Consider the following 22,791-nt stretch of genomic DNA (forward strand, 5'->3'; position numbering starts at 1 on the left):
ACCAGCATCTGATACAGTTTGACAACTGACAATATCAGACGTTGCAGTGAAGCCTGGGGTCCTCCTGTTTCTTCCAGTATTCAAGGCTGAAGAGACGACACCAACACCAGTCCCTGAAGCTTGCTTTGTGTTGCTGGTATTTAATGATGTACAGGTTTGCTGTTCAGTCACATGACCACTTAATGAGGGGAAAAAATGATCACTGCAGAACAATAGACAGGTGATGAGCACCACGATTCTAGATCTTTCATCATGGGTGACTGGGAGCAGAGTCATGTTGCATTGACTGCCTATCCCTGTACAGCAGGGTGATGCCTGAGGCAATGGAATTAAACACTGGTTTCTTCATGAAGAACGTGGCATATGTCAAAAGACAACTCCGCTGCTGGTTTGTCTTGCCCAAATCTACTCAAAATACGCAAAACGTGGTTCAGTATCTGCAATAATTGAAACACCATGGAAACGACCCATTGGAGCAAAGATTAACATACTGTAGTGACTGTATTGTCAAAACACAGCAATCAGTGAAATGGTCTGGATGATGTGGAAACCCATTTGGGAAGAGGAGTGATGGGGTCTATGTTTCTGGTAAAATGAACCTGGAGTTCCTGCAGGCAGTAGACAGGAGACCTGCTCCAGTGATAGACGGCTCCAGTTCTGGAGGGGAATCCTGCTGCAGTTCATATAGCTGTAAGGAATGGTTACGTTTTTTAAGACTGACCTGGTCAGAGGTTTAATTAGTTCATTTCCTAACTCATGGTTAAAACTCAGAAACGTTTCAACATTGAAAAAACATTTGTTATTGAGCTTATGTTTCTTTTAGTATTTCTAAATTTAGCACTAATGTTAACAGGTTAAAAAAGGTTATCTACCAGCCACAGAGAAATCGGAAAGAATGAAGAGACCCATTGTACCAGACCTTGTCAAATAAACTGTTGACAGTTTTTTTTTCCAAATGACTTGCTCCACTGCAGTTCTGTGCCACCCTGCTGACAATGGTGGTGTTCACCCAACCAGTCCATTTTCACTTCCCTTCACAAGATGATGCGGTTTACAGACCATTGGCATGCTGTCAGCATTGGTATCCTAGTAACGTATAGCATGTCATTTCTACAGGTCCCAGGCTGGCAAGGATGGAGCCATGAGGCCGATCCTGTCACTTCATCAAATGCATACATGTGTTATAGAAAGAGGGCCATTGAGGACTGAGCTTTCCCAAACAGGGTCACAGAAAGCTGAGATACACTGTCGGTTTTTATGTAGATGAAAAGCAAAGAGTTCTTAATATAGCATCAGCCCTGTTTTCCAAGTAATGTATCTGAGAAAAATCAGCAAAGCACAGCACATTCCCAGTTTTGACATTGAAATGCTTGCTTTGATCCCCTCTAGGCCATTGCTTGTCCAGCTACTGGAAATAATTACACATTGTGCTTCCAGTGAAATATTGGTTTGAATCCATTAAGAATGTTTAGGGGTCACTTTTAATAACTAAACAAAAACGACCGCTGTACAAAATATAACAAAACTATATCTCCTGTTCGTTATCTAAGGGTGAGAGTTCATAAACAGGATTGTAGATATATAGAACAGTACTCTGGTCTGAAGAAGCAGTAGTTGGCGGGGGGGGGGGTATGGTGTTTTATTTATTTAATCTCCATTCTGAGAAACTGTAGGCATGCTTTTAGTGTTGTGTTGTGACCAGGATACAGAAGCCCACCCATGAAAAGAGTGCTGGACTATTATTGGGGCCCACTGTGGCATTTAAAGCTTCTTAAAAACTCCCAAACACTAAAAATATCACCCTAAAGGCCTTGAACTCCATGTAATGAAATGCATCCCTGGCGGTGGTCTTTAGGCTGCTTGGGTCTTTTCTAACTCTTGTTTGTGTGTGGGATCTTTTCCAGTGAGCATGACGTTGGCGAGGATGATATTTATGACTGTGTCCCGTGCGAGGACGACGGAGATGATATCTACGAGGACATCATCAAGATGGAAGTGCGGCAGCCCATGGTAGGTTGGTTTTCCCCCTTCAGGGCTTCAGCCTGAATGTTTGTCCAGTGAAAAGGTTTTAACATCCTACCCTTGATTAGATTCATGACCATTTCCACTGTCCTCCTCAAGCCAATCAGGTTCAGCGTAGAGTGGTCATTATCCCAGTATATGCCCTCTAAACGCCAACAGGACTTTATAATCTTGAAACCAACTACATTTCTGAACAGGGAAGTCAGGGATGACAACAAGACTCCTATAACACAGAAGTTTCCCCCATTCCAGGTTTCAAAATGAGCATGATTAGTCACACTGTATAGGTATCAAGTTCAGGTGTGTCTTATTAAACTCATAGTAAAACCAGGAATGGATAAAACTGCTTTCCATCCCTGAGCCTAAAGAAACATATTCAAAAATGTTGTGAACTAATAATAGCAGGGGTGTAGTGGAAATAATAAGAGGTGGGACAATCGGTTTGTATAACTTAGGATGTGAAACTGATAGAAGAAAGGAAACACACTCATTGTAAACAGCACACAAAGCTAAGGACAACTTTCAAATGCCACTCACAGCGGACATCAAATTGTGCTCAGCAAGGACACACAATGCAAGTGCTGTTTGAACCATAGGCTCTAATTTTGCAGTGTTCCCAAAGCCTCATGTGTAAGGGGGGCACGCTTGTCAGCAGTAATGATAGTCAAATTTCATGCAGGTCAAAGCTTTTTAGGGATTTCTGAGCCTGGGCACTGACTGCTTAGAGGTAGGAGCTACTGTACGCTCACTTTAGCATTGTTCCTATTGGAGCCCCATTTAATCTTAAATACAAGCATGCCTGTGTTATGAAATGTACTGTGAGATAGAAAAACTGGGACCATTATTTTAAATGAGCATCTTGCCCCTTCTGTGTATGTAATGTTCACATGTATCCCTTTTGGTTTCTTTATGCTGCAGATAAGGTATATGCAGGTAAGTACAGGACAACACTCGTTCTGTCTGCTGTGTTTCAGTATTGGGTCATTCCATGTCAAGTGGTATCACGGAGGTGGTTGACCTGCTGTCCTGGAATTTGCCTAAAAAAATGACCCTGTACCAGTGTACTCCGCTCTAGGCCCAGCGGTATCATGGGAGGTTTGTTTATGACCACTGTGCTTGAAATGATGGTGTCATAGGTGGATAAAATGGACAAAATGTCTAACTGCATGTTCCTTCTGTGGAATTCATGGTAAACAACCATCTATCCCAAACAGCTTAAGAGATAGGACAGTGTCTCTAACTCCCAATCCTGAAATCCAAGAACAATGCTGGGGTTAGCCCTCATTTTCCTAAGAGGTACCCTTTGACATGTGCAATGATCCCATTATCATTTGCATTCTTAGACATTTCATAGCTTTGTGTGCGTGTTCTGTAAGTGACAGCAAGAAGCTGCTGTTGCATGATCTTGATAAATGTACTCATTCAAAGCCTTGCTTATTTACAGTAAAAAAAGAAAAAAAAAACAATCAGACAATAACCTCCATTTCATTTCCTTGTAAATTTAAGCTGAAGCGATGTTTACAGACCGTAAAATCTAGAAAATAAATGTATCTTTTGTTGGTCATTATTGTCAATGTGGATTCGGTACAGTGCTCTTTACAAAACAACAGTTATAAATGTCACAATACATCCTTTTTGAGCTCTGATTTGTCCACCTTAGTTCACTGGAACGGATAATTATATCTCATCCACTTGATAACAAAGAGCATGGGCTGATGCTGATGCCTTGGTAGGAATTGCACCGTACAGCATTTCAAAAACAAATATGCTGGGGTAAATCAAGGTTAGGACCACAATATCCATTATACAATTACGGTAGCTAATGTAAACGATTGGACCCACTCGGGTTCGTTGCCCCTTTAAAAACTTGACCCAGAGACAGAAATTGAGTTTTTCCAGCGCGGTTGCGCTATATTTTTAATAAAGACAAAATAAAACAAAACACACAAAACAAACACCTAACTCCGTTTGGAGCGCTTACTGAACAGGTATTTCCCTGACTAACTTGCAGGACGGCTAAGCCGTTTACCTGGCACCACAAAACAAAAACCACACAGGCTTAACACCGCACTTACTTCTCAATGACTGCTCGGAAGCAGAGCACCTTCCATCTGCCTCCTTCTACTCAGCAGTCCTGAGCAGACTGCCTGCTCTCTTTTTAAACTCCGCACCTGGGCCTAATTTCCAATAACGCCCAGGTGCGGATGATAATTAATAATAAAACAATTAAACAATTAACAAACAAAGGAACATTCTCTCGCAGGGAGGTTTTAACCCCCTCCCTGCTGTTTCTCATAACCCGCTATTTTACACTAAGTATACATCAGTTCGTTTGGATTAGGGCCACAGAAACCCATTTTCTGGGGTTAAAATGATAAGCAAATATCCAACCCACTCAATCAGCATTGCTCAATGGGACTTTTTGCTTATTAATATCTTTTGAAGATATTGCTGAAGTTACAGCACTGCTGTTCTGTTTCAGTGCATAACGGCTTTCATGTTTTAAACTCTTAAACAGAAAATGGGGATGACCGAAGATGACAAAAGAAACTGCTGCTTACTCGAAATACAAGAAACGGAGGCCAAATACTACAAAACTCTGGAAGACATCGAAAAGGTAGGGTTCTGAGCAGGGAAGGGAATCAATTCTTGGATTAATGCTTGTGCTCTTTTCTATGCAGCGGTCATCAGGACTGACGAGAAACACGGCTCATTGATTTGCTGTTGGTTGGTTGAGCTATTTCACAGTGAAAGCAGTTTTAAATATTGACAACTTGATTAAAAAATAAATAAATAAAAGCCAGGAGATCAATCAGGATGTTGCTATTATTATTCTGTGAAATAGTTTGAATCCCCTGGGCCTTGTCACAAAGTAATGGGTTAGACTGCCCCAGTTTATAGGTAACAAACACAGGTGAGTCTTATTAAACTATTAAAACCAGGAATTGGTCAAACTATGCAATGGGAGTCTTATTCCCATCCCAGCTGTCACTTATGGCGCTCTTTCAGGGAAAAGCTTGGAGTGTTATCCGTAGTGTCCTGGCTAAATCACAATATAGATCTATTGTTGGAAATCACTGGAAAGAAAGATGTTGCATCACAGTGGATCAATCCAGCATAAATATATTTTAATAATAATGCAATCATTAATACTACAGTGATAACAGTGATAACCCATGAAGATGGCAATTGCCATCATGCAGTCATCACAGTCATTGTTCCAGCTGGTAGATAGGGTTAATAATTCAGTATCAGATCATTTTATAACTTGTTCTGTTCTGGAGGCAAAGCCCTGTTTAAAGCAGCAAGCTGAGATAAATGATCTCCATCAAGCTGATCTCTGACCTGTGGCATACGTAATGCATTTTCCTCAGTCCAGAGGTCAATTACATGCATCGCTCCATTGTCTGCATTTCCCTTCAGCTTGATCCATGATGTGATTTTATGATGAGTGCGGAATTTAGCAGACCAACGTGAACCATGAATGGTGGAGCACCATTTTTTCATAGTGCGCATATTGAAGATCCCAGCAGATATGCGCTCACTGGTTTATTGTTGGGACTGCATTAAATAAAGTTAGATATTCATGAAAGTATGGTTGACTTCTTTCAAGCTGTCTATCAATATCAGTCTTGTTTTACAAATACAACCCTGTCCCCAAGAGGAAGTCAACTTAAACGGTCAGCTTTGTCATTGTTGAGTGTTTGCATGCAGTTTTGATTTTAAAATGTAGGAGTGAATTTAAGTAAAGCAGACAAATACCTTCCTCGGTGTCATGAGAGATTTTAATAATGTTTGATGTAAAAAACATTTTTTTTTTTTTTTTTTTTTTCATTTTTCAATGTGTTTTGTTTCAGAATTATATGATTCCACTCAAGCAAGTTTTAAACCCTCAAGAAATGGAAGCCATTTTTGATAACCTGGAGGCAAGTAAAGTTTATATACCCCTCTCCTGATTTATTGCAGGTTAATTGACCTTCTTGGGGCTTTACGGACACTTGCTTTATTTGTATTTTCTTTCATATAGTTTATAAAGGTTACAGTCAACCTCCATCCACCTCTATCCATACCGAGTATAAACATTAGTCATGTTTCTCTGTTGTTATTATATCCATAATAACTTGTAGTTGTATTTCTCTATTTGCTGCCATTGCATAATAGGAGAAAGAGCTCCAATACCCTTATATAACCTCCCGGATTATTAAATCGTTTATTTTCTGCTTTTGTAGGACTTGATCAAGGTACACTTTGCATTGCTGAGAGCAATCGATATGGCTATGATGGCAGGAGGAGCAGATGGACTAGCTAAAATATTCCTGGACTTCAAGGAACGGTGAGGACAGAACGGCAATATTTAAATTAGCTTGAAGGGTGCAATTACAATATTTGCACACCAGGTGGTGGCAAATGATTAGAAAAACAAACACACCTGAGTGCTTCACGTCACTATATAATGTTTTTTTCCCTGATATATCAGCTAATTAATAAGCACTTTGCTTTACTGTCAGTGTCCCTCCATTATGATTTCTCTCTCAGCTGACTCACAAGTACAACTCACTGGGGAGTTGCAGCCCAGCAGGCTGAGTGTGAAACACAATTAAAGCGAATAAACCACTAAGAGTCTCTGTGTTCAGGTTTGTGGCAGCTGGCAGCGCAACAGTTACTAGAGTGAATAAGAGGCAGGCTTGAGTTTCTTCCATAGGGTAAACCGTCTGTGTGGCTAATAGAAACACTTCTGCTGTGTATAAGGGATTTTTCAGTGGAACGCCGCTGGGAAAGTAAAGATTTTTAAGCCAGGTTTAAGCCAGATTGACAAGTTTATCCCATTCTGGTTTAGTATTCATCCCATCGTCTTCAGTGTTTTTTCTTAAGGGGGCTGCAATCAGAGAGCGGTCATTACTTCCACACTGGCTGTTGACTAGAATATTACCTAAACCACAAGGCTGCTAATGCACATGGCTGACAGGTGAAATCTCTTCTTCTCAAAGCTAATAAAATGAGTCCTGTCTTCAGTGCACGGTGGCTATAATGCAAAGTGGCCATTCACTCCTGCTGCTGTGGGACAAAAAGATTCCCTGCTGCTAGCTGCCATTTTATATATAGCCACCCTTTGTATTTAGTTGCCTTTATAAATGATAGTTTATGTCCCCTTTACAGCATGTAACCAAACGGCCATTTTTCTTCATGTGCTTGGAACCTGGTACAGTACCTGTCAGATCCCATTGCAAACAAGCACCCAGGCTGCTAGAGGTGGGACGAGCTGCAGCAGACTCCTCCATAGCCTGGCCTGGCCTGGCCTACTTATGGTTATTGAATCAGCAGTGAGTAAGCTGTTGTATCCTCAGCTGAGATCTCAGTTTCTGTTTCTCTCCTCTAGGGGACATGTGCCCTTGTCATCATGGAGCACATTCGCCTCAATGATCCAGCAGTGCAGAGACACACATTGCTCAGAGCGTTCTTGTTAAGGTTTGGAGTTGGTTTTGAACCGGTGGCAAAACTAGGGAAGTGATCAAAACTCTTAAGGTGTTGCTGTTTAGCACTGCAGTTTAAACTTAAAATTGTACGATGCAAACCAAATGCATAATTACAAGCGATCGTACAGACATTTCAGATTTGGCATTCAGTACCCTTTAATGTGGTGCTCTGAAATGCTGTTAAGCTTTTCATCATTACACTTTGAACCCCTTCTGCAGTCAAACCCCTTTAATATTGCTAAGGGACTGAGCAAAAATAGTTACCATGAGCAGAGTTGACTTTATCAAGAGTTCAATAATAACCTGGCAAAATAAATCTTAAAATGCAGAGTTGATGCAACAAATATGACTGCTTGTCAGTGAAACTTGGTCATTGATTACAATAGTGTTCATTAAGAAAAAAATAATGGATGTTTTGTATTATTAAAGCTGTTAAAATACACAGTGCAGTGTTCAGTATGCAATATTAACTTGCTTCATATAGAGTTCTTTTTTTTTTTTTTTTTACAGCAACTCGCTTGTAAAGTTTATAATGTTATGCGTTTTCCTAAATTGATACAGTATTAAATGGGATAGATGGCAGTTGTATGAATAACGAATGTAAGTGACATTATCCATGTTATCAGCTTGTCCCAATTGAATCCCATTCTGTTCTGTCTGGGACATTTTAATGTGTTAGATGACATTAACAGGAGTGATATTAAGTGGATTGGTTTGCAGTTACTTCTATGGTATAATTTAATAGTAATAATAATAATAATAATAATAATAATAATAATAATAATAATAATAATAATAATAATAGTAATATCCCCACTTCACAAAGCACAAGTGGTTGTTGTTAGTGTAATTGTCTTCATCATCATCATCATCATCATAATAATAATAATAATAATAATAATAATAATAATAATAATAATAATAATAATAATATTGTAATATCTTAGGATGCCTGCCCACCAAGTATGCATATTGAGCCAGATACGGACGGCAGCCCCCTCCCTCCCCCTCTCTTTTGCAGATGGTTTGCTCCCTCTGTTTTCATTGTGTCTCGTATCATTAACTCTGGCCTGGTTCCCAAAATATTTCAAGCAGTGTTGTGTTTCAGTATTATGATTTTAATAGCCGCCTTTTTTTGTGCATTTTTATAATTAACCAATTACATTTCAGAGAGGCCGGCAGGTTTGAATGAAAGGCTTTGGCGAGAAGTACTGGCCTTCCCCGAAGGAAAACAATTGTTGTCTGATGGAAATGTGTGCTGTTTACTGTCAATTCCAGCTGTTGCAGGCCAGTCATTCTGGGCTACTTGCCTTGCCTGTCTGACAGTGAACTCCCCCTCAAAACTATCTACCACAAACTCAACAAGCTAAAAACACACACATTTTGATTGAGAATAATAATGTAGCACAATCAGCTTACCTCTGTACTGGCAGGAGGTGTTTGGGTCAGTATTGAGGGGAAGCACTCATGATACGTGACTGAACACAGAGCCTCTCCTTTTTCATGAAAATTAACCGTACCTAGTGTCCAATGAAAAAGGTGTGTTTAAAAAATAAAAAAGCATGTAGACAGAACGAAGGGCAAGGAATATCTAGTATTACCAGTAATGGTGAATTAATTTATAATTGGCAGTTATACATACAGGTGAGCTTTGACCCTGCTTTAATGTTTGGTGGTGGATTGGTTGATATTGAAACAAGGTCAGAGTTTTGTAGACTGGTCCAATGGTGCGCATGCTAACATGAAGTTGTTCTCCTGGCTGGGTTTTTTTTTTTTTTAACTGGGCCATGTCGTCCCCCTCTGTTTTTGCAGAGCAGTCTGTTTAGAGCAGTGAAGTTATGCCTGGTTCTTTTAGGAGAGGTGTGTTCTTTTAGTTGTTGGTACCGTTCATATAAAACAAAGTATAATGTGTAAAAAGCCTGGCCAGAGCCAACTGTAAAACCACTCAAGTGTGGCCCTGCAGCTACCCAGTAAGCATTCCTAAATGCTGTGGCTTTGTGTGAAACATAAAATGGAACGAGTTGCTCATTATGAGCAGGCTGTCACGAAGTTTAACATGAAAAATGAATGCCCTAGACCTGCCTTAGGAATTGCGGAGAAATTCACAAGACGGAAATGACAGCAATGTGGGGGAAAAAAAGGAATTGGCTCCCGGATCTTGGCTGTACAGACAGAATAACATGTTTCTTGTCAGATGTTATAATGTGTAATGTCAGACTGTACAGTAACTGTATAAGAATTTGTTTTATGTTGAAATCTTTACAGGGTGATGGCAGATGAAAGGTTCAGAGTTACAAAGTACACTTTATTCAATAAACGAAAGGAAAAACCTTTCAAATATCTGGGGAAACACTAAGCCCCCTTTTAAAAGTGACAGTGGCCAATTGCCACTTTTAACTTTTGTATTTATTTTTAAAAAACAATGCCAAGAGAAATAAACACCTTAACTGCCACTGTGGCAAGATATAGCAGTTAAGCGTTTGGCCAAAACATAAGGTTACCTTTCAGCATATGTTGGATGTTCCATAACGGCAATAGGTGTTAACTCCTTAATAGTGGTGTGGGTTTGATCACATGACCGGCACAGTTGTCTGGTATTGACTCCGGGGGAACGTCAATGGGGAGTGGAAGCCCAGCTAGGCCGCTTTCTGGAATTGATTACCGCAAGCTGCCTTTGCTGGAGCTAATTGGAGAGTTTGAAGACCAGAGAGACTCCAACTAGGTTACAGCCAGCTCAAAATGTTGCAACCACAGTGTTATTTTTAAGGAAGGAAGTTTTAATAAAACTGTGCAGGGCTTTTGTGATACGCAGAGGGATAAAACTCTCTTTGGTTTTCTTTAAGCCGTCTCTGTTTCCTGCTGAAAAGTTTCAATCATGTCTCAAGTCAGATTTGTTCAGACTTCACTAGAGGGCTCTTAACTTCCATGGGTGCCAAATCTGTCAAACTTGCTCTGTGATTGTATTCAACTATCTGTGACAGGCCTGGGGTTATTTCCTCTGTTCTCTTTGCCTGTTGCCTTGAAAGCAACAATGGAATCTACAGTGCTAGAAACGCAACAGAACCCATATGCTAATAACATATACTGTACCCACCATCTTGTCATCAATTAAAAAGGATGGATGGAAAAGATTAACTTCTTGGGTGGAGATCTCAGAATAACGTGATGAATAGCTTACTATATAATGTACCTCTGCCAGCTCTGCAAGCAAGCCAGCTCTTGTAACTGATCTAGAAGAGCAATTGAACGCTAAAGCCGAACTAGCAATTGCCTGTACAGTACATACAAGTCACAGCTACATTTTTTGTTGTATCTTGAGGGACTCTGATGCAATTGCGATGAATCAGTGCATATATTTCTGTATGTATCATTAAACTGTGTACGCTCTGTAACACTCTCAATGCACAACACCTGTGCAATATTGGCGCAGGCGGTTTCTTGGTTCAATGGTGTGCATTGTGGTTCCTTGTGGAGGAAGGGTTTCTTCTATAAGAAATACAGAATATTGCAGTGACCTTTCACAGGTCATGGTACAGCACTCTTACAGCTCCACTGTGTGCTGTATCTTAAACACTCGGTATTATTTGCCAGAGACTGGCATTTTTAGGGGGTGGTTGGGAGGTTACAATTTATGTTTGTTTAGGGCGCTGTCAAATGCTGTTCAATGCATACGATATGAGCAGAGAAAGCCGAGGGGGGCAATACATAGTGCCTGTCACTTCCAGACTGTTGAAACGTTCAATAAATCTTTGTGCTCAATGACTTCAATGGGTGTGAAACATGAATCTAATCCGCGATACAGAGCTGGCGGATCAGTCTGCATATTGACAGGTCCTGAAATATAAACACTTTTCTGAATCTGTCAGTGCCAGTTAGGTGAAGCAGAAGAGGTGCTTTTCAGTTGGGTTCAACTTTGATGAGTTGAGCGAATAAAATAACCACTGTAATGTATAAAGGGCCAAAGTTCTCTGTGGTGCAGTGGGTTAATACACTAACTTTTCACCTCTGTTCCAGTTCAGAAGTGAAGTGATTTTTTCATTCCAGTTGCATAGTGTAAGCAAAACTAAACTGTAGAACCTAGTTAACAAATAGCCATGGTTTTCAAAGAATCCTGTTGTTAAAATGCCCATCTGTGCCATCTGTGTGCCTCTGTGCTTTTATAATTTCTAGTTTGCTGACGAGATGTATTGTGTTGGTAAAATCTGCTGTGGTAGGCATTATCTTAAAACTGTAACCAGCCCTTCATCTTCCTAGAGGAAACTATTTTAGAAGAATGAGGTAGAGCAGCACAGACTGGAGGTTAATGAGATCCCAGTTTAAATCCCATTACAATTCTACTGCACTCTCTTTAATGCAATATTAATGTTCTCTTAATGTTCCCACCACACTCAAAGTACTCACGGGTCCTGATGACAGACATAATGCATGCTTTGTATGCATGTCTGTGTAAACACACCTGCGCACAGGGCAAGTGCTTGTCTCTGTGTGTTTTATTAAAACCCTTTTAAAGCTAGTTTCTTTTCAGATCACATCGAACTGCAAAACGTAATCTATATCCCTGCTGTACTGATGCCAAGTGTTGCTTCTTGGTTCAGGAATCATTGTCTCTTATTAAATATTTAAAACTCCACTTGGTGTGCATTGTGAAATTAGACTGGACAGATCTGATTTAATTGTGCATGCAAATCAATGAAGGCAGTTGTGACATGCATATGATAGGATATTCAGCAATGATTAGAAAAAAACACTTTATAATGTTATTCAGACAAATGTTTGGAATAATTCAGACTTATCGTTGAGGCTAAGGCTCTGGTTCCCAACTCTGGCCCTCATATTTTTCCTAACCAGTTACTAAATTAGTTAATTGCACTGGCTAGAGGTCAGTTGACTAATTTAGAATTGGTTGGAACAAAGTCCTGGAGTGGAACGAGGCCTGAGGGCCAGAGTTGGGAACCACTGGGCTAATGTCTTCATAAATATTTTGAGTTCAGAATATCCATACGGTAAGGTTCTCTAGGAGAATGAGGTGTTACACATTAACACATAATTCACCATTTGAGAGTTTGTAGTTATAGATGCCTACATTTTATAAGTATATTTATTTTTGTATTACTAATACTGATCATACATTGTGATATTTGAACAAAAACTTTGCTAAGAAGTAAACGGTGCTCTGTATAGAGTTTACAAGCCTCCTTAAAGTACATCTTCTGAGCCAGAAGACTGACAGTTTGAAATCTGCAGAGGCAATGGGGTAATTAAGCACTCGCTTTTAAAAGAACAGTTTTCAAATGAAATAAAGATCAGCCCATAAAGTATAAGGGGCACGTTTTTGAAGCTAACACCTTTGTCTGCATTCTGCATTAATCAGTATTACGTTTCAGGCAGCTATCAACATGAAAGCAGGAATACAACTACTTTGAAGTGCTTTCCAGATCAGCTCAGGCAATGGCAGCTCTCCAGTGTTCTTGGAAGATATCTTCATGGACGTTATATGAAGAGGATTAAAAAATAGTAATGTTGAAAAAAAAAGCATGGATATAATTTAAAGCTAATTTGGAAATGGTGATGTTGGCTATCAGTTCCAAAGCTGGAGCACAGTGTTCCTAACACATGGTTCCCATTACTGTCTGTGGTGTTCTCCATTTCAGGCTCTTGGTTTACGGGCAGTACTGCAGTCACATGGAAAACGCCCAGAAGACTCTGGATCATCTGATAGCAACACGTGAAGATGTCAAGATGAAAGTGGAGGTAAACTCATCCGACTCAGACTCCCCTAGAGATTGACAGTTGTTTTAGTAACTCATGCATATCAGTCGGGTTTAACACAATGAAAGCTTTTAAGAGAGTTCCAAAACTGTTCCTCGAGTTCTTTTCAGACTTGTTAAGGTCCGACTCTCTGTGCTGTCCTTCAGCTGCTCCATAACACTCAACTGCAGCCTTTTTTTTCAGGAATGTACAATGAAGGTACAGGAAGGCAAATTTAAACTTCAGGATCTGCTGCTGGTTCCCATGCAGAGAGTTCTAAAGTATCACCTCCTGCTGAAAGTAAGTGCTCTTCATTACAATTCATCACAGATCCTGGTTAACCGCTTCCCCTTCTCCCTGTTCATCACCTGATCCCCATGACAAATTAAAAATTCATAAGGCTTTGCCATTTTAACTGCATACATTCTGTTGGGAATTTTAGCATAACTTGTGTCTGGTGAGATCAGCCCACATTATATAGGTGATTATTAATTTATAAACAGCATGAATAATTCAAAAGTAAAGCTGTAGACGGATTGCTCCAGTGTGGATGTGGGTGGGGGCTCTTAACATCACAATGGTCCAGACACAAATAGATTCTAAAAGACCCTTCTATTAAATGGAATAAACATGACACCACCCCCCCCCCCCCCCAAGGAAACTGTTAAATATTTCAATAAAGTCACCTGTTGCTAAAAAGGCATTTCATGCATGTCATTTCATTCTTTGTGAGAATCTGTTCTCAAAATTGGAAGGACCAGTAATAATGCACATAGCTAACCATGCTGTCCCACACATTATTCATCCTATTGTTATGCTGATAGAATCCCTGTATTCTGTATTATATAGAAGCTGCAGCTTCCTGCTGGGCTGCTAGTATGTGTTCAGGAAGCAAGTGCTACAGTATTGAAGACCTACACAAATGATTGATGTTTCACCCAGAACCACCTCTATAATGTGATTGCTCTATAGGCCTTTCCTAAGGAGAATTACCTGAAAGTTATTATTTCCGTTCATACAATTATATTTCAGAAAACACATAGCCAGCGTGAATGGACACGGTGCAAACGATTGCTGTGCTGCCCATCTGAAACCGCTTCTAAATAAAAACAACTTCCTTGAATAAATAGATGCATATAAGTGCTCCTCCATCTGTTGCACTAAAAGCACGTGCAAAAGTATTTTTCCGTTCTGAAATGCTCCAGTGTCATTAACAGTTCATTCTGTTCTCTTCCAGGAACTTGTGAGCCATTCGACTGACCGACCTGATAGACAGCAGCTGAAAGAGGCTTTGGAGGCCATGCAGGTGTGTAGAGGAGCCTGTGTGTGAATTCAAACTACAGTGTGGTTCAAATGTCACTCGAGGATAGCTTGGCAGCTAGCAACAGTAGAGCATGGGAAAGAGGATGGTGTGGTTCACACTTTTGCATAGCAGTTTGACATGAAGAGCCTGCTATTGATTCCTGTGGATTTGCTGTGGGTCGTGCCAAGGGTGTAGGTCAATCAAATGAAGGTTGCATTGAGTGTAGAGTTGTGACACATGGTGCTAACCCTACCATGCAGCTCACCATGGCTTACTGCTGGTACTACTTGCCAAGTCCCATTGCACTACAGTACCCAGTTAGGTGGATAACGAAATTGTCTTCATTAAGCAGAAAACAAATTAGCAGTAGGCAGAAAAGTCTGTTCCAGTTTTCCATATTATATTCAAACACATTTTTCCATTAGAGCAAGTTGTGTTAATGATGTTGTGTGACTGTAAGGATGCTGTTAAGCATTCCATCTGTTTCTAAAGATTTAAACCAGCTTGCCAGGGAATAGTAATACTGCAGTTCTGGATAAATGATCCTCTGTGAATATAAGGAAATAAATTATTGCCGGCATTGTGATTTACAGCACATTAGTTATGTTGGTTACCATTTGTGTGTGTGGGTGGGGTGGTGGGGTGGGGGGGGGGTGCATCTCTTTTTTGACTTGCAGAGTTGACTCCTTCAGCCCCATAATAATGTATTCCTACAGAACTCATTCCTGTACTTATTTCTAGCAGCAGATACTGATTAGACGCCGATTTGATTTTTTGGTGTTTTGTGTCTTTCAGGACCTAGCCATGTACATTAATGAAGTGAAAAGGGACAACGAGACCTTAAAGAAAATGAGTGAATTCCAGAGCTCGATAGAAAACTTAGTGAGTACTGTACAACAGCTTCATTTATTTTTCATGAAGGGAGAGCGGCTGATACTGAGGAGACTTGAAGACATTTAGCTGTTAGCCCGCAATGGCCACACGCTCACCTCTACCCAATCGTGAGAGGCAGAACTGGAGCAGTTAGGAGTTCACGTCCAGCTGCAGCCTCTCAGTGCCAGCTCTGAGTTCAGCAGCAGTTTGCAGGTTTAATCAGTGCCTGAGTTTGAATATACTGAGACAAAACAATTATAAACACCTGCCATAACATTGGTGTGTCGAGCCACTGTGGGAAGCCAGATTTGAGCCTGCCAGGTGTTTGAGGGAAAAGCAGCCATTCCCTAGTGAGTATCCCTTCTAATTATTTTAGTGGAGATACATGTTCTCCAAACTAGCCCATAAACTCATCACAGTAACTTTAAAAAGTGAGTCAGCATATGTCGTACAGTTAAAAAACAACATATTTTCAGGGGATCCCCAAATAGCTCATCCAGTTAAAGAGCAGCTGCTGGGAGTGCAGGATGAGTCACACAGCTTGGACGGTTCCAGTTCGCGTCCAGGCTGTGCAAAGAGGCCGAGCTTTGCTGGGGATCCTGAGGGGGGCATCACATTGGCTCTGACGCTCCCGGGGTGGGGGATAGGAAACCGGCAGGGATTACTTCTCCTCATCTCGCACCCTACAGCAAACCCTACTGGCCAGATACCGAGCACATTCAGAGTAAATAAGAGGCAGGGCTGGTCTCTCCGAGATCGGTAGCTCGCCCACCTCTGCTCTGGATTGCTTGGCGTAAAAGCAATTCTGGCTTTAGGCTTGCGACATCGGAGGGCGCTCACACGCCCTCAGAACATCTGTGCTGCGTGGGGACTCACTGCCTTGAGGAGAAAAAACATAATTGGATATTCCAAATTGGGGGTAAAATAAATAAAAATAAAAAATAATAATTGGTAACTAAGGTATTTAACTAGAGCTCTTTAGTCATATTTTGACTTTTCTGCCTAACATTTATCACAGCCATAAGGGATTCTTTGAGAGTTTATTAACTTGTAATGAGTCAATGACCCTTTCAGATAAGAGGGGTTCTATTAATGAAATGGGACTATTAGTTACTGGCCACTAAGAACTCAATGGCAGACATCAGCTATGGAAATGAATAGAACCACAGCAACACCCCTTCCTCCCAATATGATCTGCTCTGACTTGAAGCCAGGGGAGTAATGTGATAGGTGATTGTACAATACTACAGTCATGATGCGATGCAATGACTAAACAGTGACTGCAGTTGATGTTTGAGAGTGTAGTCCTACAGACCAGACGGACACCCCTAAGCCTGATTGTTATGGCAGTCGTTTTGCTCAGGGATTGGTTGTTTCCTTCTGCCAAGGCTGGTCACAGCAGTAGATGCTGGGTAGCTTATAGGCAGTTCATACTGGGGAGCTCTACATCCCCACTCTGTATGGCAGTGTGCATGGGGTTCCATCTAGTGGGCATTGTCAGCAACTACAGGCCATTTTCTGTAGTCAGTGTTAGTAGATATGTATGAACAAGGGACCACTTTGGCTGGGACAGTGTATTCAATCCCCAGGCCCTTGTTCAACAAGCATCTTAGGAGCTTTTAACATCTATTTCTAACCACGCAGACACACACACACACACACACACACACACACACACACACAGATCCATCCCAGTAAAGAGTCTTAAGTAAAGCAAGCTTCTTGCTAATGAATGATTTAAAAAGCACTGCATTTAATTGGAAATGGGACACTCCCAGATGTTGATTTTCTTTCAGCTGGAAAACTCCATACAAGTTATTAATTCTCTGAAGAGAAAATGAGTTTGTTTGCTTCTCCAAAATGAAAATGAAAAATCTGTGAGATAATGGAGTGTCTGGGAGGTACTTCAACTTCCCAGATATTTAAGAACCCTTTCATATTTCTGTATTGATACAGTTCTGAATCTCTGTGATGTATGAAATCCTTCTGGAATGTCTGATTCTGACTTCACAGTTCTGTATTCCGGAATGTCTGTAAATGGAGCCCTCTGTATCATTTCTTTAAAAAGTATGTCAGATCAGAAAGCCTTAACAAATTAATCTTCCTGTTCCAATAGCAAGTGAAACTGGAAGAGTATGGGAGGCCGAAGATAGATGGGGAGCTGAAGGTGTGTTCTATAGTGAATCGGACCAAACAAGACAGGTAAGTAACCTAAGGAGGAGCAGTTTAACATGTGTGAGTGGGGGCTTTCACAAGACAAACACAATGAATGTCATTTGCATAGCCAAACATCAGACAGATTTATGGAGGGACAAAAGGTCTGACTTATTTTAAGTTTTAAATGCACCTTAAAGGAACATAGAAACCTATCTACTGTAGATATTCATACAGGTGTACAATGAAGATCAGATTTCATAGACATCTATAGTTGGGTACATCCAGCTGTGAATAGCTAAACCTGTAAACAACCTGCCTTTTCTTCAGTGAAACTCTTACAACCCTCTGCCCACAGCAGCCCTATCCTATCAGGTTATTTTCTTAAAAGCTGCGCATTAAAACTCCAGGGAAAGTGTATCCACAGACGAGGGCTGCTCTCGATCGCCAGCCAGCCAGCCATGAAATCAGGAGTCGGGGCTACTGCAGTGATTCACGTGGGCAGTCTGGAGAGCTGGAGGGCAGCAGGGCAGCCTGTCCACTTCACCACCACAGTGTTGAACTTTAACACAATCTGATCTGCTTTTAAACACAAATCCAGTAACCGATTGCACACCGCATCAGTGCATGCACAAGCAACCACCTTCTTGTGCTTATACTCCATACTGTAGCTCGGTTTGGTTTAGGAACGTGCTGCCTGCCTGTGATATAGGATAGGACTAGAATAAAGGGAGTATTGAGCAAAGCCAAAGATTACCTTGGAGATGACATGCAAAACATTTGCATACTGGAGTTCAGCAGCTTTCCAAACCCTGCAGGTTTGCAGCAGAAAAACGTATTTATAGCTGTAGAGATTAGCTTTGGGCAATACTTGGCAGGAATTCAAATATAACTACATACAAACTCCAGCTGAGCTCTTGCGAAGATATTCTTAAAGCGGTTCTGGTCTCCGTACCCTATAGGAGCATGTGAATGATTATTGAGTCTCTTGACGCTTGCTGTGCTGTCCTGCTAATAGAAAGTGTTCCTTTATCTGCTTTTGTTCCTTGGCTGCTGTCAGGTATATATTCCTCTTTGATAAAGTGGTGATAGTCTGCAAGCGGAGAGGGTACAGCTACGAGCTGAAGGAGATCATCGAACTGCAGTGCTATAAAATGACAGACGACCCCATGCACAACAGGGATATTAAAAAGGTACCAGAGCTTATGGAAAGTAACCCTTTCATTACTTCTGAATTGAGGGACCTGCCTCGTGACTCTCAGATGATGTTCATGAGGTGCTAAATCTTCTTTTGTGTATCCATTTACATGGATGTTGAAAGATTTTCATTATAAATCACGCACCGTAGTTTTTGGTACTGGGAAAAGAAATGCATTGAGGTTAGCAGCCTGGTGTATATCAGATCCAATGTATGATTTATAAATGAAAGTATCCCAGCATCCCGTTTAAATTAATAGGTGGATATACTGTAGAAGGGACTTGATCGGACATGAATGGAAGTCTTTGGGGACCCTTGTGGTGAAAGACTGAAACGCATTCGTTTAACCCCCTTATGCATTAGCCCCTGAGCAGTATGATTTGATATGCATGAACTGCAATGTAACATGAATGTGCAACCAACATTATGTTTTATTTAAAATAAATACAAATAAATAAAACATATGCATGGACTTATTCGGCTTGCAGGGTTAAGCCTTTTTTCTGTGTCTGTTAAACTAACAATATTTTGTGGTACATTTTTTTCAATGCTTACTAGTCAAGTGGAAAAATGGTAAGCTGTTTAAAAGCATTTGATCTTGTGAATAATTGACCCAATGATTGACCCTTATAATTCGCTGACACTCAAAGTACAGTGATAAATATGGAGTATGGCAACAACCAGGGAATAACAACACTCTGAATATACTGTATCCGATAACCTTTTCCATAAAAATAACAGTGCTCTCTCTTTGTTTCGCTCTTTGACTTGCACATCAGAAAAACATAAGATATAAAGAACGGTGAATTAGTGAATGACTCTTATACAGAAGAAATATCGGACTGTTAAAATTTACTGTCAACATGAACTGACGGGGAATGAACTAAATGAGTGATAGACCTGATCCTTCTTCCTATTGCCTTGTCCAGTGGTCGTACGGGTTCTTTCTGATCCATCTCCAAGGGAAACAAGGCTTCCAGTTCTTCTGTAAAGCTGAGGACACGAAGAGGAAGTGGATGGAGCAGTTTGAAATGGCAATGTGAGTACCTGAGAAACCACATCTGAACACTAGTGTAGGTCCCCTTGTTTTAGTGCCCACAAGACGTTTCGGCTAGCGCCTCATGTAGTCTACAGCTGCAGATCACATGATAGATAAAACAGAATAACTGTAGACCATTGAACTGTTATTTGATCCATTCTAGAAATGAATAAAAGGAAACCATGTAGGCATTAGCTCTCTGCTTGACTTTCGTATGATTCTGTAATTTTTTTTCTGTCCTTCAGGTCAAACATTAAGCCAGAGAGAGCCAGTGCCAACCACCACAACTTCCAGATGCACACATTTGAGAAGACGACCAACTGCAGGGCTTGCAAGATGCTGTTAAGGTGAGGGATTGCAGTCAGGTATTTAGGGCAAGTAAAAATGCACCTTTTTTAATTGTGTTACTATGAATATAACTTTAAACATTTTTGTTGGCTAGCATCTATTATACTTATAAAAGATGTGTTGCTGACTAATTTGGAAAGTCATACTAAAGACTATCTAAATGACTTTGCTTTTAACAGGGCACATAGTATTAATACATCTTGAATAATCCATGCTGTCTTTTTCCCCTTACAGAGGGATTTTCTATCAGGGTTATTATTGTTCAAAATGTGGAACTGGAGCTCACAAAGAATGCTTGGAAGTGATAACGATATGCAAAATAAGTAAGTGAAACACAAACCCCATGTTCCCTATACCCTCCAAAAGACTTCAAATACTTCAATATGTATAATGTAGAACAAATTCATTTCGTATATTTTTAGAACAAATGTGGCTATAAAACTTCTAATTATCCCTTTTTCTTTTCTTTTCTTTTTTTTGGTTTAGATTCCCCTGATTCGGTAAGTTTTAGAATGTTTTTCTGTGTTTGTTTAGACAGTGAAAGTGTGCGCTGAACAAATACGAGCAGGTTCTGAACTGCAGCATGAAATATGATGGAGATATTTTTGTAGTGAAAAAAAGGTAGCCCAATCAGTTGTATACAGAATTCTTTAGGCAACACTGAAGATGTGTATGTGTTGTAAAATGTTTTATATATATATATATATATATATATATATATATATATATATATATATATATATATATATATATATATATTAAAAGTTTAAAAAAATGTTAATGGTTCTTTTTTTATTTTATTTTTTCTCACAGGAGCCTGGACCCCAGGCATCAGGTGTGTTTCATGTTCTTAGTTCTGCAGGCTTACAAATGACAATGAGCTGCTATTTTCTTTTAAAAAAACATGGGTAAGTCAAGCCTAACATAAATAGATGTAACCTTTTTATATTGAATGAATCTCCCAGGTCCTAAGATGGTAGCAGTTCGTAATTACCATGGAGCCCCGGCTCCACCAGGAAAGCCAGTGCTGTCGTTCCAGATGGGGGATGTGATCGAGCTGCTGAAGGGAGACCCTGATTCCTCGTGGTGGGAGGTGAGTCTAGCTCCATGTTGATCAGGTCCTGCTGAGACTCGCACACACCAGCTCAAAGAGCACACCACGTCATATTTAAAAGAACAGTTACATTTGTGAAAATAATATCCCCAGTGTAGACCGTTTCCACTTCTGTCATTGTCATGGTCTGGAAGCCTCAAAGATACTTTTGGGCATGACTTATCTTACAAGTCTTATGACTTACACTATCGGTGATTTCATTTATCTTGGATTTTTTTTTTTTTCTCTTCAAGCAGGTGTCATTTTTATCCAAAGTTTTCATGTCCCATATTTGCCACAATTTATATTTGCATTCCTTCACATTAGAATTGTAAACAACCAGGAGTAGTCCTGAAACATTCTAGACATTAGCTAGACCTCGCTTATTGCTTCTGTTTTTCACTTAAATGTTTCCGGAGAGCAGACAACAGTCATCCCTTTAATGTTTAGTTCTAATTTCCCAGTTGGGTAGTGTTTTATTTTTCTATAGCCAGCAGTCTGTTTAGTGGACTGAGCTAGAGAGCTTAACTCAGAGAGGGGGAAAGCACACGTCAGTGCCAGGAGGCTGACCCTGTCTTGTGTTGCAGGGAAAGTTTGTGCCAACCCAGAAGACCGGCTATTTCCCCAGTTCTTGTGTAAAGCCCTGTCTAGACCCAAAGGTAAGTCAGCATGCACGTTTTGAGAGGAGTTCGTGCAGCACAGCCAGTACCTCTTGAATGTGTTTGGGGGGGGGTGTTTAAGTCGGCCAAGGTGTCCTCTACTCACCGCTCACCAGCGACCCCTGTAGTCTGGCCGGGCGCCTGCGGGCTTGCCTGTCCTCCCACACTGTAGCTCAAAGGTGGCTGCATGGTGAGTCTGCAGTGTGAAAAGAAGCGGTCGGCGGACGGCACACGCTTTGGAGGACAGCGTGTGTTTGTCTTCGCTGCTCCTGAGTCAACGTAGGGGTGGTAGCGGTGAGCCGAGCTTAAATAATAATTGGATATTCTAAATTGGGAGAAAATAATAAATTATTGGCGACTACTAAATTAAAAAAACAAACAAACATGTAATCTTGGCTAACATACAATAATGCAAGTTAATGTTAGTTGCTCAAGCCTCATACCTAATATACCTCACAGAATGCAGCTTGCTTATACTTTGTGGTTACTTATTCTTTCTCTGGCCCTTACTTTCCAGCCTGTATCACCTTTTCCTAATAGGCAGCCATCCCGAGAACATGATTACTATGCCTATCCATGGTAAGTGCTGCTTTGTTCAATCATTTCATTTCACATCTTAAACCTGGAAAGGCATGGACCGCTATTGGAGACCCCTGCCTGAGGAAGGGAGCAGGTTACTGAGTACTGCTTCTGTGCCTTCCAGGTTTGCAGGCAACATGGAGAGACAACAGGCAGACAACCTCCTCAAGTCCCACACAAGTGGAACATACCTAATCAGAGAGAGGACAGCAGAGGCAGAGCGCTTCGCCATCAGTATCAAGTAAGAAGCAACTCGCATTTCATTGTGAGATTTATAGTACCCGTTATTCCACAGTGTGAA

General features: G+C 40.6%; 1 protein-coding gene across 2 annotated transcripts in view; it reads left to right on the forward strand.

Annotated features, from left to right (window-relative positions):
• The window catches only part of LOC117396942 (guanine nucleotide exchange factor VAV2), a 157,117-nt gene that overhangs the window by 130,157 nt on the left and 4,169 nt on the right, over positions 1 to 22,791 (forward strand). For both annotated transcript variants that reach the window (XM_059005559.1, XM_059005560.1), the window contains exons 5-23: positions 1,905 to 2,010; positions 4,541 to 4,639; positions 5,880 to 5,948; positions 6,252 to 6,355; positions 13,148 to 13,247; positions 13,449 to 13,544; positions 14,482 to 14,550; positions 15,343 to 15,429; positions 17,537 to 17,622; positions 18,635 to 18,767; positions 19,702 to 19,811; positions 20,057 to 20,158; positions 20,394 to 20,482; positions 20,646 to 20,659; positions 20,973 to 20,994; positions 21,125 to 21,252; positions 21,840 to 21,911; positions 22,429 to 22,490; positions 22,615 to 22,731. In XM_059005559.1, coding sequence (XP_058861542.1) covers positions 1,905 to 2,010; positions 4,541 to 4,639; positions 5,880 to 5,948; positions 6,252 to 6,355; positions 13,148 to 13,247; positions 13,449 to 13,544; positions 14,482 to 14,550; positions 15,343 to 15,429; positions 17,537 to 17,622; positions 18,635 to 18,767; positions 19,702 to 19,811; positions 20,057 to 20,158; positions 20,394 to 20,482; positions 20,646 to 20,659; positions 20,973 to 20,994; positions 21,125 to 21,252; positions 21,840 to 21,911; positions 22,429 to 22,490; positions 22,615 to 22,731 — 1,665 coding nt within the window. The remainder of the gene's footprint in view (positions 1 to 1,904; positions 2,011 to 4,540; positions 4,640 to 5,879; positions 5,949 to 6,251; positions 6,356 to 13,147; positions 13,248 to 13,448; positions 13,545 to 14,481; positions 14,551 to 15,342; positions 15,430 to 17,536; positions 17,623 to 18,634; positions 18,768 to 19,701; positions 19,812 to 20,056; positions 20,159 to 20,393; positions 20,483 to 20,645; positions 20,660 to 20,972; positions 20,995 to 21,124; positions 21,253 to 21,839; positions 21,912 to 22,428; positions 22,491 to 22,614; positions 22,732 to 22,791) is intronic.

The sequence above is a fragment of the Acipenser ruthenus genome, chromosome 31 (genome assembly GCF_902713425.1).
Source record: "Acipenser ruthenus chromosome 31, fAciRut3.2 maternal haplotype, whole genome shotgun sequence".
NCBI classification, from domain to species: domain Eukaryota; kingdom Metazoa; phylum Chordata; class Actinopteri; order Acipenseriformes; family Acipenseridae; genus Acipenser; species Acipenser ruthenus.